The sequence below is a fragment of the Zychaea mexicana genome (genome assembly GCF_025766255.1).
Source record: "Zychaea mexicana strain RSA 1403 chromosome Unknown BDB00scaffold_34, whole genome shotgun sequence".
NCBI classification, from domain to species: domain Eukaryota; kingdom Fungi; phylum Mucoromycota; class Mucoromycetes; order Mucorales; family Lichtheimiaceae; genus Zychaea; species Zychaea mexicana.
The window spans coordinates 232,394-250,054 of record NW_026516697.1 but is presented as its reverse complement, the minus strand read 5'-3'; the positions used below and the strand labels follow the sequence as shown (position 1 = coordinate 250,054).

General features: G+C 35.7%; 3 protein-coding genes across 3 annotated transcripts; 2 read left to right on the top strand and 1 right to left on the bottom strand.

Moving 5' to 3' along the window:
* Window positions 1–808: 808 nt before the first annotated feature.
* On the top strand, window positions 809–1,255 carry BDB00DRAFT_787788 (uncharacterized protein; the record flags this gene model as incomplete). The annotated part of the gene is made up of 3 exons (XM_053120731.1): window positions 809–1,061; window positions 1,150–1,155; window positions 1,203–1,255. The coding sequence occupies 3 exons, from the start codon at window positions 809–811 to the stop codon at window positions 1,253–1,255; spliced, it is 312 nt and encodes a 103-aa protein (XP_052979949.1).
* A 5,116-nt stretch (window positions 1,256–6,371) lies between these two features.
* BDB00DRAFT_763241 (uncharacterized protein) lies at window positions 6,372–8,374 on the bottom strand (the record flags this gene model as incomplete). Its single annotated transcript, XM_053119388.1, has 3 exons — window positions 6,372–6,863; window positions 6,936–7,144; window positions 8,326–8,374. 3 exons carry the CDS (start codon window positions 8,372–8,374, stop codon window positions 6,372–6,374), a joined length of 750 nt encoding a protein of 249 aa, XP_052979948.1.
* A 2,395-nt stretch (window positions 8,375–10,769) lies between these two features.
* BDB00DRAFT_906503 (uncharacterized protein) lies at window positions 10,770–13,122 on the top strand (the record flags this gene model as incomplete). The annotated part of the gene is made up of 7 exons (XM_053128601.1): window positions 10,770–10,912; window positions 10,990–11,146; window positions 11,215–11,330; window positions 11,402–11,521; window positions 11,583–11,890; window positions 11,963–12,285; window positions 12,719–13,122. 7 exons carry the CDS (start codon window positions 10,770–10,772, stop codon window positions 13,028–13,030), a joined length of 1,479 nt encoding a protein of 492 aa, XP_052979947.1. The 3' UTR covers window positions 13,031–13,122.
* Between the last annotated feature and the right edge of the window lie 4,539 nt (window positions 13,123–17,661).

The window sequence follows — 17,661 nt, the reverse complement described above, 5'->3', positions numbered from 1 at the left end:
ACTTGGGCTGCTTTTTGTTGACACGGTGTTATACACGCTGATATACAATGAAAGTGTTGGTCTATGTTTTGTATGTTTATAATGTCCATGTGTTGACTCTTAACTAACAATGTTTTGACTTTGCGTCGATAGAGCGCTTTGGCCATGGCTGAACTTCAAGAACTATGGTACCAATGATTATGCAGAAGATGGATGAACATGATTGCCTTGTGGACGCATCCTACTAGAGCTGATACTTGTTGCGAGAATGTCAGCATAAGCTCAACTGACTGGCTAGCTAGGGAGTGGTTCTTCTGCAGGGCACAAAGGGCAAGCGGATCGGTTATAGTTATCTATAGTTGCCTAGCCAGGCACTGCCCAAAACGGGTCAGTGGGCAAAATCAACGTTGGTCGATGTTAGTGATTAACGTGGGCCTTTGAAGCCCTACTAATGCAACCAATAGCTGGGAAATTTGTGTGAATTTTTATATCGACACAAAATTCAACAGTGCGTATTGTGTACTCAATGATGAAAAAACAGTGCATATAAAACGCGCAGCATAGCTTCTTACCATCTCTATTTTTTTACACAAGAATGCACACACATAAAAAGCAAAAAGTTTTCACATCAGACATACACTGGTGCATTGACAACTGCGATACATTGTCAGCATCAACTTTTATTGAAAATCTTAACTATGGTGACAAGAGTTCAGCAAATATGCGATATGCAGCCATTTTATCTACGAAACGTTTTCAAGCGAAGGTCCCAAACAGTTCTCACCTCAAAACAGAATTTGAACGGTGGAAGAATAGTCAGCAAGAAACAATGTACTGGAATGATAGAAAAATCCTGCTCGCAAGAGAATCAGCGAACGCAAGAGCACGAGCATCGGTTATTTCAGTTGGGCGCATTGCTGAGGAGGAAGCAAGCATTCTGGGTACTATTGAAGAAAACGATTGCCCTGGCGGCAATACGAGCACCACCGCTGCTAGCAATACTAGTGCAGACGAAAGAGGCCGAGTTGGAGGAAGTCCAAATACTGGTACTAGTGCAGTTAGCCCTCAAACCGTACACAAAAGTGAAAGGTAGCTATTGCTCTGAAAATCTGTTGCAGGGTATGCTGATGCATATTGACTAACTTTGCTGTTACTTATAAATATGTATAGTGAATCGTAAGTAAATGATAAGTTATTGGTGCTAATACACATCTCTGAAAAAGTTTGCTTTGATAATAACAGCGGACTCTTGATTCTGTTTAAACAGCAGTGGTAGAAAGAAAGCAAACGAAAAGGTTGATTGTAGATGATATACTGTGAATGGCGCATATGCATTACCAACTATTTTTATATAAAAGTATTGGTAACAAATTTTTTGTTGGTAACAAAAATTTAAAATGGTTGCAAATTGGATTTTATCTATAATAGAAAATAAACCTAGGGGACCGGCCATGGTTATGATGATTTTAATGCGATTTAGTAGCCCTAGCTGGCTTATTAGCTAAGATATATCAGGATAGCCAAATTAATTTTTATTGAAATAATTCATGTATGTATGTCTTGGCATGCATACATTTAAATTTTTGAAAAAAATAAAAATTGAATTTTTTTTTAATATAAAAATAACACTACAGAATATAAAGCAAAATATATTTGTTATATTTTTTTAGCACTCCAACAAAACTACCCCAACAAAACACAACATGGACCAAATGAACCTCATCACATTTATTGCCATTATGGCTGAATTTATTCCTATTTTAGGAATAACATTGACGCTCTTAATAGAAAGAGCAAAGCATCTTGCTGAACATCATCAAGATGTTAGTGAAAAAACAATTGCTGACCAACTAAGGGTCGAACTCGAAAAGGACCTCAAAAAGGCTAACATAACAAAGGAAGTAAGGGACGAGAACCGTACTGCAATAATGGGACGGGTTAGGGCTTTTGCAAAATTCCTCAAATCCTCAAATCCTCAATTTTCCGAAGCAATGTTAGAAAGTAACACCTCTGGTGCAGATTCCTCGCAGGGCGGCAAAGAATTCCGATTCCAAAACACTAAAGGGCTATTCACATATATTTGTAAGGACTTCCATTTAACAAAAGAACAAGTCATGGAATGGTTTGTAAAACATGAACGTATTGGTTATCAAATTGAAAAGGCAATTGCATGTGATGAAATTGCACCAGAAACTGGTGAGAAACATGTTCATATATGGATACAAATGAATGAGCGGTTCGACACAAAAACAGCACGTAAATTCTTTACTATCGATGGTGTTACTCCAAATATGAAACCAGGTGGTAGTCCACAAAAGTCCATTAGCTACTGTATGAAAGGAAAAGATTATATCTGTTATAATATGGATCCAAATTATGAAGTTAAGACCAGAAAAATGCATCAACAGTTACTTGGATATCAATTAATTACGAAGCAGCTTAATATGCGGAAGGCTACCGAAATATATCCCGAATTACTATGGAAATATGATACTGTAAAATCAAATTTAAATTCTTACTTTCATGATGCCGATATGGAAAATAACCCTGGAAATAAATTACATATGTGGTCTATGTTTGGGATTGAAACAATGTTTGGTGGTAAAAATAAGATACCACAATACTGGATTGTAGGTCCATCAAATGTAGGTAAGACATATAACATTGATGTATTAGAACAAGGTGGCCATCAAGCATATCTAATGAATAAAGAAAATGATTGGTCAGATTATAAGTAGGGATCCGTATCAGAACCGTAGAACCGGAACCGAACCGAACCGAAACCGAGAAAATACGGTTCGGTTCCTACCAAGGACCGAACCGGAACCGAACCGGTTCTGTATACTTAGAACCGAAGAACCGAGAGGCAGAAGATTGCAATCAGCGATTTTGGTAATTAGTATAAAGTAGGCTATAATGGAAGTTACGAACAATGTTATTTCGAAAAGACCACGAAGTAGTGTATTTGCAAGCCATACTTTATTGAAACCTGCAAAAGCAGAAGGGAGTGAAAAATAGTAAAGAAGAGAAGAGAAAAAAATAAAAAAACACTTCTTCTGACGGCAGCTTGCTTTCTCCGCCCATGACGCACATCATTACTTGTTCCTCTACTTTGCTACCCACAATGCATTTTTCTCCATGACGTACTACTTTACTAGATTTATTATGGCTTCTCGATCAGTTTTATCAAGTTTGTGCATTCCGTTTGAGATTGCGCATTCTGGGGCTCATAACAGAATTATCTTACCCATTCACCCTTTGCCTTTTATGAGACACTATACACTATACACACGTAGAGACACAGCAGCTGTATGTACTGCCGGTTGTGGTTCAATTCCTCCAATGTTACGATAACATATTGTACTAGTAATACTAAGTCGCTCTAAGTAAGTACTATAAGCTCCACTTTTTTTTGTAAAAACTGTGCTTCAATCTTTTAACCATGCAATGACCCACATCGTATAAGAATGTTTACATTCTGTTTCTCTTATTCATTTTGAGATCGCTGTTCAATGTACAATAATAAACTATTCTTTTTTACTGCAGTATTCAAGTATAGCGCGACATTCGAACACACACATCAGCTTTCATTTAAAGATACCGGATCTTGCCTTTTTTATATACATGAAGGGTTTGGCTCTTCGGTTCGATTCTTCGGTTCTACAGTTCTCGTCGGTTCTCGTCGGTTCTAGTCGGTTCTAGTCGGTTCTAGTCGGTTCGGTTCTTGCTTTAGACGATTTGGTTCGGTTCCCTTCAAGAACCGAACCGAACCGAACCGTGCGGATCCCTAATTATAAGGATGATGATTATGATTTTATGTATAATGAAGAAACAGGTTCTGATTTCAAATTACATTTTTAAACCAAATGCTAGAAGGAACACGATTAAAACTTAATAGCAAATTTACAAAGTCAATAACTAAAAAGAAAAATATGCCAATAATACTGAATAGTAACTATATGCCGCACATGTTATATAAAAATAAATCAGTATATGAGTTAGAGCCAACGCTCAATCGTTTATATATTATCTATGTTGATAAGAACTGTAAAGGTCATATAATATGGAATCCATACACAATGAAAGTGAAGGATTATGAAAATAAATTCATGTATTATGAAAACATGGATATGTATGAGGACTTATACAAAGATGAATTCGAAAACGAATACCAAGATCAGCATACATTTATCCGTTATGCACATAATAGTGGTCAGGATGATATTAAAAAATATACACCGATGGATAAAACAGTAGAGGAACTACAAGAATTAGCTGATACAGAAGAATATATGAAGGAACAAGAAGAAAAACATAATAGTAATAATACACAGAACAATAAACAACATAAACCGCCTCAACAAAATAATAGAGGATGGTCAACTGTAAAGGTACCATCATCAGCAGATTGTAGGCATTGGGAAGATGTGTCTAATGATATAAAATGTGATGATGTTGTAAATGATACTACTGATTGGGAAAACCCACCAGAAGATATAGAGAAACATAAATACATAGATGTAAGTACATCTGAATCAGAGAAAAGCAGTGACTGCAACATACCAAATAATATACCAAAACGTAAAAAGAAAAAAAGACACAATAAAAATAAACAGAGAAACAAGCAAATAGTAGAAGAAATACAGCCAAAAGATTATTTTAAAAAGCATAAGGATATAAAACAGGCTATAATAGATGATATAGATATAACAAAAGAAACTGACGTCAAAAATAAATCAACAGATACTAATATAAGTACAAGTATAACTAATGAATGCATAAAACATAAATATAATTGGGCAAGTAAACGAAAGGTTGATACGGTCAGTTTCAATATGAGATTTTTTAATAAGCAAATAAGTAAGAAATTAATTTAGAGCTGAATTCGACCACTGATAGTTATACCGGTCATAGCAATTTAATTATCTATATTACAGCTAGTAGATTATAATGGGTTAGACAACTAATAGTAGGACGCCCTATCGATAATGAATTCAGAATATATAAATAATTTAAATGTGATGAAATATATTCCTATTGATGAAAATATAAAAGATATTACATTGTTTATTGCAAAGTATTTATTATTAGAATATGTTCATTCTTATGAAAAAATATGTTACAATATATAAATTTAATATAAAAAACATAGCTTATGACCCCGTGTTCATTGCATATAAACTAATAAAATATAATGATTATATAAATTTATTTAAAATAATAGATCCCATTTTATTTATGAATATAGTTAAAAAGATATTTTATAAAAAAGAATATATTGAAATTAAGGAACAAGATATAGAAGGTTTTTTTAAGAATAATAATGAACTTTATATTGTAAATGGTAATGAATATAGGTTTAGAAATGATCTAATAAAAATGTTGCAGAATTATCACGATTAGTATTTGCTAATAAATAAATTTCAAACTCAATTACTTTTTTTTTATAAAATTGAATTTTATTTTTATATAAAAATCAATTATTCAAAAAGAAAATGGTTGCGTTAAATGAATATCTTCCTATCAACCATATTAATCTTAGAATTAATTTATGTAGAGAAATTGATACATTTATTGATTCAGAATTCAATTATTCTATTAAAGAAAATATAATTCAAAAAATTCAAAAAAATTTAAAAAATAAAATACAGTGGACCCCCTTTAATGTCAACCCCTTTAATGTCAACCCCTAATATTGTCAACCTTTTTCTGAGAACCTCACATTTTAGCAGAGATAAATTTCAACTTCTACATAAGGTCAGTGTCAACACCTTGGCCAGGGTTGACTTCTTATTGAGGTCAAACATATCTAATCAAAAGAGTTTATTTCATTATTGGTTTAAAATATATTGTTTAGGAACGACTCCGTTGCATACATACACTGTGTCGGGGTGCGCTGGTTTAATATTTTATTATACGGTTAAACTTTGTGCCACCCCCTTTAACGTCAACCCCCGTTAGCGTTAACACTTTCAGCTGTACTTGAGGGTTGATATTAAAGGTGGTCCACTGTAGAATCTCTTTTTTTAAATGATCATTTCTTAGATTTGTGTATGAATCATGGTTTTTGTAGCCATAAATTCAAAAAAGGAAAACGTGATAGACAGTTTTGTGGGAAGAACATCAAGACAAATTTACCTGATGGAAAAAAGGATTATCATTGCTGTCAACATAGTAAGCTACATATTCTAAAAAAAGCTATTCGTAGTTAATGATAGTGTTAAAATACAGAGATAAAAGAGCTGTATATAAAACCTGAGAAAAAAACAGAAAAAAAAATTAAAAAAAAAAGAAAACCTATAAAAATTAATATTGGTAATCCTTTCTTCTTATGCTTTAATAATATTCTTCTATAAACTTTTTATATAATTCTAATATATATTATGTTCTTATTATAATATGCCTAGACTATGCCTTTCAATATATGCATTCAATAATTCTTTTTGGTTAAACATATCAATAGATAACCAACTATTATCATTATTACTATATCCAACCCATTTTACCTGAAACAAATATGCATTCTTTTCTTTTTTATGTCTAATAATACTTTCTATTTCATATAATACAGGTGAACGCTGTTTTCCTTTTACATTTATTCTTCTTTTTCTAGTACGTTCATTAAAATTTGGAATATCATCATTATTTTCACTATTTTCTAAATTATCTGATTCACTACTATCATCTATAACCATTTCATCATTTGATAATGTCATGTTTAATAAATTACTCTGTAGTTGTACCATTCTATCAAGCTTATCCTTATTTTGTTTATTATTACTAACAACTATGTCAATTAATTTTTTTTCAATAGGAAAATCAAAATCAGGACTATGCCATATTTTATGATGTGGTAAAACAGGTATATTAAATACTTCTACAAACTTTGTAATATTTTTTAATAAACAGGCAGCACGGAACTGAAGATTATAATATTCAATATTATCCATCTTTACAATTGATTTATTATTATTAAAACGATAAAATTTATTTCCAATTTCAGAAAATTGATTTTCGATTTTACTTCTAAAGCTTCCAAATGTATTATTAAAATGTTCTTCAGTAATAGTTAAGTTTTCATTTATATTTTTATGAATTGGATATACAAAGTTATCATTACTACGCCGCAGGCTCATTTTCACTTTTTCACTACTACAGAAAATCACTGCGTATACAAACCAGTATCACTTCAGCAATGTGTCATTCTGATAGCATTACTGTATGCATATCAGTATCTTCCTATTTCATCCACAATAAACATGAAATCAAATACGTGATCGATAACTTCTAAGCAGGCATCAATGGCTCTATGTAAACTCAATAGCAGCAGTAAAGACAACAACTGATAGAATAAAATACCGATATGTCCACCTTCTTCTACAGCATTTACTGTCGTCTTTACCTTCTGGAGTGCATAGCAGCTACTATTTCCATCATTCTATACTCCTTTTTAATTCGCGTTTTTCCTTGCAAGTACTGATATATTCACATCAAAAAAGAAAGCGAGCACTATTTGCATTTGTTGGGGCACATTTTGCTGCATAAAAAAAGTGGACCAATCAGAATCCAACTATATGGCGTGAACAGCTTCCCAACTGTGTCAAAATGCTCAAAACGCGTCGCCTTTTGCAAACATTCCAAATTCGCCTTTCTGACCTACCCTTTTCCTAAAACCTTCACTTTCATGGCACTCTTACTTATCATCACTGTACCCATCGCTAAATTGCACCGCACCGATCGTTCTCCGTTCTAGTTGAGCATTAAAAAGCTATATGATGAAAACCGCAAGTTACACCAACAAGATAAACTTTTACACCGACGAAGAACTGCGGCTTGAGCCCATTACTTTGACAGAGACAAGATTGGACGCCGCGTACAAACAATTGAATATCCACGTTCCAGGAGCTGAAAATCTTATCAAGATCACGAAACAACTTAAACACCAAGGTCTGCAAGCATCCGAAAAGTCAAGTCTCAACAAAATACTCAATGGCGGCAATGACCATTATATCAACGTGTACCTGTGCACACAAAGCAACGAAGGGATCATATTAAAAGGACTGCTACTTTTAGTAGCTTTGGCGCATTTATTCAACCTTCGTGTGTATTATTTTTCGACTAGGAAGCATGCACGGATCATTAATCCTTCAGGCAAGAAGTTAGTGGCGGTACTACACCATATCGACTCGTATTTATGTACTTCTACACAATGGTTCAGCTTAGAAGACACTCCTGACCACAAAGTGAGCTTAGGAAAAGAAGGGCTATATGTCATAATGTGGTATCTTTTTGGAAGAGTATGCCATCTAAACGGTGATTTCTGTGTTATAAACAAAGTATATCCACCATCAACAGCTAAAGTATCATTTTGATTCATTTTATTATAAAGTTTCATATTTAAAAACATACTACCATCAGAACTATCTACACAGAATTCACTTTTTGATATAAAAATTATCATATCATTAATATCAGCTGCAAATTGTGTGCATACACCATTCTTTTTAAATTTATATGAATATAAACGTGATCTATCTAAATCTGTATCTGTATAATTAATTCGTGAATCATGACCATCTAAAATAAGTGTTACATGTTTAAAAAAATCTAGATTATATTTTCTTGCAGACAAAACATGTAATATTATATTTAAAAACATATACATTAATGAATTATTTACAGTGGTCCCCCGCTTTTTGCAGCAGCAGTTTTTGGTGGAAAAAACTGCAAAAAGTGGGGAACTGCAAAAAGCGAGGATGAGTATGAGATGTTACACAGCCTGAGTCTATTATGTTAATCAAGTGTCAATGATAGTAAACCAATTAACAGATATCGGTGTTGTACTGAGGCTACTTATTATAAATCAACTCTTATATAAAAGGCTGTCGTCTCATTCTTGATGTTTATATACTGCACTATCGACACCTTTACACCACTATGGTAAAAGCAAAGTACCCAAAGCTTACTGACGAGCAAAAGGACGCTATCTATTAACATTACATGTAGATGTCACTGGTTCAAGACTCTGTGGCCTAGGCTCTCAAGTTAATAGTGGAAAATTGCAGGTCCACATTTTTGGCCTGCAAAATGCAAAAAGTGAGGAAACTGCAATTTTATTAAGTGATGAGCGGGTATGCTCCAAAAAAATCTGCAAAAAATGAGGATCTGCAAAAAGTGGGGCTGCAAAAAGCGGGGGACCACTGTACTATTTCATTAATTCTTTTATAATTCTCTTCATTCATCCAAAATTTTTTGTATAATGTATGAAATGTACTTTGAGGTAAATATTTTTCAATTTCATCTCCAGAAATACCAGAAACTAAATGATATAACAAAAATAAACCTTTTTCTAATTCGAAATAAGGAGCTAGATACTCTTTACTTGTGTATAGCACAACTAAGGAAAAAAATACAGCTGTATAACCTAAATTTTTTAATAATATATCTTTAATTTTTTCAATAAATTTAATATGTTTAAGTTGTATTCTGTGTTTGAATTTATTATGCATAATAGGCCAATTCCATTCAAGAAATGTCCAATAATTAGCAATAATAGTATTTACTTCCTCTGTAATTAATGGTGTATAATCTATTTGCTCCATTTTTTATTTATATTATAAAATTCAATTTAGATATAAAAAATTAATAGTTCTTAAAAAAAAACAAATATTAATTTATATGGTGCATACTGACTTGAATCGTTAATATATTTGAAATACCGACCCAAAAAAAGAAAGTGTATCAGAGTTGTCCAAAGTGAATTTTCTGAGATTCTGACTAGCAAGATATGTTTAATAGCATATTATAAGCATTTCTTACTCGATACTTTATGAAAAAAGGTATTTTGGAGAGCTCTGATAGCCATCAAAGTTTTATCAGAATATGAAAATTTACTATGTAGACCCAAGATTTCGACAAGGTGGGAGGGGTAGATCAGTGAGGTGATGTAGGCTATTACAGTCTGTGTAACATTGCATTAGTCATGGTTACACAAACACGTTATCCTCATTATCATACTGCTTTTTCACAAGGGTTGTGTTTCCTTCATTGATACTCACTCATTGTAGTGAAGCTACACTACTTTGAGATTGATCCAAATAACTCAACTCACTCTGCCATCTTCGTAACCATTAAAATGCAGTAGAGAGAACACCACACACATGGATGAATCAAATATTACATAATTAGCACCATATTGATAATCTCTCAAACATGGATCACAATCGAGAATGACTCAGGACCAACTATTATCAATACTTCGTTGCAATATAATATCGATAATCTCTCAAACATGAATCAGAATCGAGGATAACTCAGTACCAAGGTACCAACCATTGTCAGTACTTCGTTTCAATCTACATTATCTGAGTTGAGCGAAGCGTACCTGTCAAAGAGAGAATATCATACGTCGATACTACAACCGTTGCTGGCGTTATATCCAAGCATACAAGGATATGAAAGATGATCGTGCCAAGATCGTAGAGAAATCTACTTCTAGAAGTTATAAATCCCACCGCTGAATTATTGCAAGTGATTAGTTTGTATTTTTACCTCCATTATTTCTGACTTTCATAAATAAATGAGTATAGCTATCGATTATGTAATTCCTTGACTAGTGCAAACATAGAGTATGATATATGAAGAAACATATCGGTTGTTTCGGGTGTTAATTTAGCCGCGGTGTTTCAAAAATTCTCAATTTTCGACAGCTCATGGTTTAAGTCAGTATGCACCATAACCAACAAGGTAATGCAGTACCCATAATGATGATGAATTAGCACTGAATATCAATGGGTTTACAGAAGCTGAATTTAGTGAAGTTCCGACAACAGCACGAAAGCATGGACGATGATTTAAAATGGACTCTGGAATGCAGTGGAAGAGAGGTCGAAGACGTTTTGTACATGTATGGATCCACCCTAGAATACGAGCAGTAAGTTTTTTTTTATACAAAGACCTAAAGAAAGACATTTATATCTTTGAAGATTGAACTAAATTTTCTTTTTTTAGTCTTTGTCATTCATTTGTGGTGGACCCTTGGGACAAAACGTACAAGCAAAAAAGCATTTTCACGAGTGAAGAAATCGAAGAGATCAAGAGTTCCAAAGCCAAGCAAAAGCCAGTCATCAGTCAGAAAACTCTCGAATATTTGAATCAATATACGAAGGTACAAAAGATAAAACCAACGCCGTTCAAAATCTTACAATAATATAAACTGATTTAATTTCAATACAGGTTAAAAGTTCTTCTCAAGCTCGGCATGTTATCAACCAAATACAACAATGGGATGCGAACTTTGATAGAATGCAATCTCACGACTTGGATTGGATACGTCACAGTTATTATACAATGTAAGTTTTGCGTGAATTATCTTCCGGCTGCAGTTACGTATACTTATGTTAAACTGATCTAATGAATATAGGGTCCGGGAGTTGGAACGCAGCAGGATCGATGACGAGAACAACGCAGAAACATGGTTGTTGGCACACATCTGGACTATGATGGATCGTGCATTAGATGATGTTGTGTTGGATGTAGTTCGGTAAGTTATCATACACATACACATACACAACTTTGTGTTTGAATTACATTTGCTAAAATAGCAATGGAATTTACAGTGCTGAAAATTCGAGCCTTGCATCAAGTCGTCGCAAGAACAAAGAACGGATACCACAAGGAGAAGAGAAACTGGAGAGGAAGAAAATGGGTCGCAGACTTGATCTAATTTTACGACGAAAGAAACTGGAGTTTGGAGCGGGCGAGGCTGGTAAACGGACGGATGATACAGATACCAAGCTACTTCGGGAGAGAGATTTAAAGCTCCCTAAAGCATTGAAAGACATGATGATGAGTCTGAAGAACGAAAGAGGAAGCGCTGATGGTCTGAGAGTAGTTGGATTATTGCAATATGGTTAGTAATTTTGATTGTATTGCCTTTGGGAGATAAAAAGATGGCTTTGTTCTTAACAGTATTATTTTTTAGGCCTCAAGATGACGACTATCACAATGGATGTTCCACATTACTACGTACACAGAATCACGAGAACGAAAAATGCCGAGGTGCCAAGTGATTATGAGAAGCTGCTAGAATTCAGAAAGGTGCTTTACATGACGTTATTCAACAAAGCAATAGTATTGGAAACAATGAATGTTTTACGAAGCCCAGGCCAAGAAGACAAAGAAAATAGCCTTAGTGACGTAATGGAAACACCGGAAGAAGATTTGTATCAGTTACCTAGCATGTTCGATTCACCAGACACTGTAGGAAAATTCTTGTGGTTCTTGTGGATTTCTTATGAATTTCTTGTAAATTTGTGACGTCTGTCACTACCTACTCTGGGTCGCCAAATTTTTTTGTGGTTTTTGTGGATTCTTGTGGATTTCTTGTGAATTTGGACCCCGCCGGCCTTATTCTTGTGGATTTCTTGTAAATTTGTGACGTCTGTCACTGCCTGCTCTGGGTCGCCAATTTTTTTTGGTGGTTCTTGTGGATTCTTGTGGATTCTTGTGATTAAACAGTACTCTCTTGTTATAACCACCTGGTTAACTAGGGTGACAAATACTTTTATATTACTGCAAAAGTTTTTTTTCTTTCTTTTCTTCCCAAACACTAACCAAACACCTCCCAACGCTAACCTTAATCTCCTAAGTCTTCACTTGTATGGAGCATCGTCTTATTAATGTAGAGACAAATCAAGCAGTCATTCTGGAGAAGCTCGACCAACTGCTAACGGCGTAGTCCCTAGTCGAGGTACCAGTTGTCGATGAAGCAGAACTTGCTGAGACGGTTTCCCTCATTCCCCACCCAATGACTCTAAATGCTAAGGGGAAGATGGTAAAGAAAGCGAGCAAGGATGATGTTGAGCGCCTTCTCCTTCAAGGCTACCACCATTTTGAAGGAGGTGCGTTGATCAAAGCCCAGACCGACATCAAGCACATTAGCGAACGTGTTGTGGTCGATCTGGTGAAAAGATTGCAGAATCGTGCTGACAACAGCGTGACCCACTACTTTGCTAAGCTACAAAGCAAAGATAGGCAACTGGGCTATTAGCCTTTTCATGAACCTGGCAAAAAAGCAGGGCATTGATTTTGCTGTCTGCCAGGGCCAGTGGGCAGCTCGCCATATCCTCCAGGAATGCTGGCATAACTATGGCAGATCCAGCAAGTCGAGAGCGGTTTCTAGGTATGATAACTACTACACTAGAGCAACCACAATCAAATATATATTAACTATCAGGTAGACAACAAGAACCGGCTTCTGCTCTTCCTGTCTCTACTTCTCTTCCTGCTTCTGCTTTTCTTCCTGTTTCCGCTTCTGCTTTTCTTCCTGCTTCTGCTTCTACTTTTCTTCCTGCCCCTGCTCCTTCCCAGTCCACGCAGTCTACCAAACGACGCCGTACGACAAAGCAGCTCGGAGCTGCTCCCCCCCCCCACAAAAATATACATAATAAAAGGTAAGTTAAAGTATCAGAAAGTTGATTATTGTATAAACACACACACATACACATATATATATAGCGAGAGTGTATGTGATATATAGAGAGAGAGAAAGGGGTGGTTTTCATCTGTATACGCTCGACCAGTATTCCATCAATCAATAAACCTTAGCTAGTATCATGTAATTGAATAAAGCTATTTTTTAAAATCTATATAATGAATATTCCACAAAAATGTTTTGTGATTTTCTTGTGAACGTGTGACCGCTTTGGTATTCCACAAAATGTTTTGTGATTTTCTTATGAGCGTGTGACCGCTTTGATATTCCATGAAACGTTTTGTGATTTTCTTGTGAACGCGTGACCGGTTTATCGCTACTTTAAACTCACAAGAATCCACAAGAATTCTTGTTACTTTACTTAGTGTTTACAAGAATTTAAAATCCACAAGAATTTTCCTACAGTGAGATTAACCAAATCGAACACGATCTTGTATATAGCAGCCCTCTTCTATTTTCACATTTCATCACTTATTGCAATTACCCGCTTGTAAAAACTTATCGATCCAGTTGCCTATTTTCTACTTCGAACACATCCGCTCTTGTTTTGCCGGAAATACCTGCTTGTCTATGTACATGGTAAATACAAATAAGGAAGGCGAGGTACACTGCTGATATCATTCCATTTGAACAAGGAAACGCTATTTGGTTGCGAAAGATTGGGCTTGCTAATTCGAATAAAGAAGATGCACATGCTCTGCATAGACAAACAAATTCAAGCTGTAGTGATGAACCAAAAAGTAATAGTATTGATTACTTGGTTGCTATTTTAAGAAAACGTGAACGGATAAGATGACATCTTCATAGCACTGGGGTAGGGTAAAGGCTGGAGATGTGTTGTACAGATATGGAATAAATTTAATGAAAGAATAGTAGAAGGATCTCTATTCTTTTATTCTCTAGTTAGTAGTTCAGGATGTATTCGGGTGCCTCAATTGATCATCCTAAAATACATCAAGCTAAATATACAAGCTGGTGCCTAAAATAACGATTCGAAAGACTCCAACACTTGTCTTGGTCTTCAACTTTTGCAGAATACAAACGAGGCGCGTACAGCTGTAGATGACTGTAATTAGTCCACTTGCTCTTTGTGTATGTCGATAAGCCTGTGTACGTCTCGTTTGACAAACATTTTTAATGACCATTAAGATTGGGGAATTACTACGCGCACGACAAAACTTGACCTCGCGCACGACAAAACTTGGCCTCGCGCACGACATTTTTTCTGATAGTTTAGTATTCCGCAGTTGTCGTGCGCACCGTCTCTCGAACAGTTTGAAAGACCCTGCGCACGACAAAGACTGACCTCACGCACGACAAAAACTGACCTTGCACATAATAATTTTTCTTTGGCAGTTGTCGAGCGCACCGTCTCTTGCACAGTTTGAAAGACTCTTCGCACGACATAACTATGATTATATATACCGAGTAACTTGAATGTGTTAAGATACCGTGTATCCAAATGGCAAGCAAACAACTTTGTGCTAACATAAGTACTATAATAAAGTGAAGCACGCACATCCCCACCCAAGTCTTGACTCCGCCATCCGTATCTCAGCTCGCAACAAAGGTGTGATTTTGTATTTTAATTAGCGAACAGAAAAGCATGCTCAGAAACACCACCATGCGTTTCCGTAGTTGCCGTATGCATTCATGAGATTGGAAGGTATTCCATAGTTCCAAGGTGGCCACTCTTTTTTTTTTGTTATACATTAATAAAATGGTGGAAACTTTGGGTTATTTATATCTGCTGACATTTAACTAGCGATTTGAAACAGGTTGGCTACTTTGGTAGCAAACAATATAAATGGCCGTTGAATATGTTCATCAAACCGAGGCAGGCTTATCGAAAGGCATGAAGAGCAAGCGGATCGATTGCAGTTATCTATAGTTGCCTAGCCAGGAATTCCCTGGATGGCTGTAATGATCCTAAATTGTATTGACTGGTAGCTATACTTGGGCTGCTTTTTGTTGACACGGTGTTATACACGCTGATATACAATGAAAGTGTTGGTCTATGTTTTGTATGTTTATAATGTTCATGTGCTGACTCTTAACTAACAATGTTTTGACTTTGCGTCGATAGAGCGCTTTGGCCATGGCTGAACTTCAAGAACTATGGTACCAATGATTATGCAGAAGATGGATGAACATGATTGCCTTGTGGACGCATCCTACCAGAGCTGATACTTGTTGCGAGAATGTCATCATAAGCTCAACTGACTGGCTAGCTGGGGAGTGGTTCTTCTGCAGGGCACAAAGGGCAAGCGGATCAGTTATAGTTATCTTTAGTTGGACGCGCCTCGTTGCTTTTATTCAGCAAAAGGTTAAACCAGGATAAATGCTGGGAGTCTTTCGAATCTCTATATTTGTTGACACCGACTTGTAGAATTAGCAAGATGTAATCAATTGAGGTACCGGAATACATCCGCAAGTAATAATTGATAGATTGTTTATTTACAAGAAAACATGATGAGAGGAGATGCTCTTCTCCTTCATGAAGGTACTACATATAATATTAATCGAGTATCCAAGGCTAAAATGTGTTTGTCGAACAAGGAACTGTACCATTATCTCACTTTGTTGTTTTTTGTTTTGGTCACGTACATACTCGATTAACACGTCGTAGATAAATCAGCACCGAGCTCTCTCTTATTTTCTTCAGAATAGAGCAATTTACGCTAACTACATTTTTAGTCGACCGACAGTGATGCCGTTCGTCACCGTGGGCGACCACGCCTTCCGGAAGGAGAGGCGCGGACGCGCTTATTAGCTCGGCACGTAGATGAAGAAAGGTCGCGGCGATTTAACGCCGCCTTAAGCAAAATAGAAGAGAATGATGATTTCTAGCTTGTGATGTATACGCTGCTCTACAGACACTCATTAAAATGATTTAACGTATTGTAGTGAAACATCAGATCAGGTTCAGGTGTTTGCTGCTTGGACAGCACTCCCCCTATGCATCCAGATGAATATGCAGTTACATTCTATTCCGAAAGAATTGATAGTTGGCGTCGTGTGCATGAAAGGGAAAACCAGAAACGATACGAGCATGGAAAGACCACTTCATGGGGCTTGGACTTAAAAATAAATGCTTTGGTCAGTATGGACTAAAGCTGGTTGCTTGGCTTATAAACCAATTGAGATTCATTTTAATGATATTTGATAATAAAGGTAGAGGAGAAAATGAACGTTGGTTGTCAAACGATCCTTTTTAATAAAGTATGCCCATTGTTAATATATTCAAAATGCTTGGTATTTTACTATAGCATCATACCGTACATAGAGATAAAGACTGCGAGGTTAGAAGCTGGTGCTGTGGCGCAGGTTCAATAAGTATTCATGCATTGAAATACAGGTTTGGTTTGTAGCCAAAAAAGCCAACACCAAGCATCTAGCATTACAACAGTAGAACTGTATTGGTGTGGTCCGCCATGGTGAAAAACGTGTCTGCTCGATGTGCATTTTTTAAGGGTAACGGCATTACATTTGATGTGGTATGCAACCCGTCACCACCGATTGCTCCTGACAATGCGTATCTCAAATATAGCATCAATGAAAACAGAGTTCATATTTATTAAAATCAAATTTGATATGTATTTAAGTTAGATTTGATTTTGCTTAGTATGGCCTCTGCCTTGCTGGCCATGGAAGGAATAGACAAAGCTTATATGCTATGATGATGGGACGACATTCCTTTCCAGCTTTTAATTTATTTATGGTGACATCGTTCGCAGCATTTTGTTCAACGCTGACTAGAGCACAATATCGCAGAAGACAGCTAATTGTTTGCAAGTTGGAATTAATGTGTATATCTTTTCAGAAATCGACAATACTGAAGAAACATTAAGCTATCATCGTATGGAAGTTGCAATGGCGTTTAAATGCTTTCAGCAATGGGTAATTTAGGTCTGCACGCGCCGGTAGTTGTGTTATATCCATTTTCAATGTTATTACAGCCGGATCACAACTAGCTCGTCCAAGCGCATCATGGGTATGATAGTTGGAAAAAATTATGTGTAAACTAGGATCTGAAATGTTAAATAGCGAAAAGCAAACCAGCCTTACTTCTAAAGATTACCAATATTTGTGCCTTCAAGATAATGATACATATCAAATATATAGCGAGCTCTGTATGTAGTGATATTTCCCGACTTTTACTTTGGAACCCAAAAGTCCATCGTTAT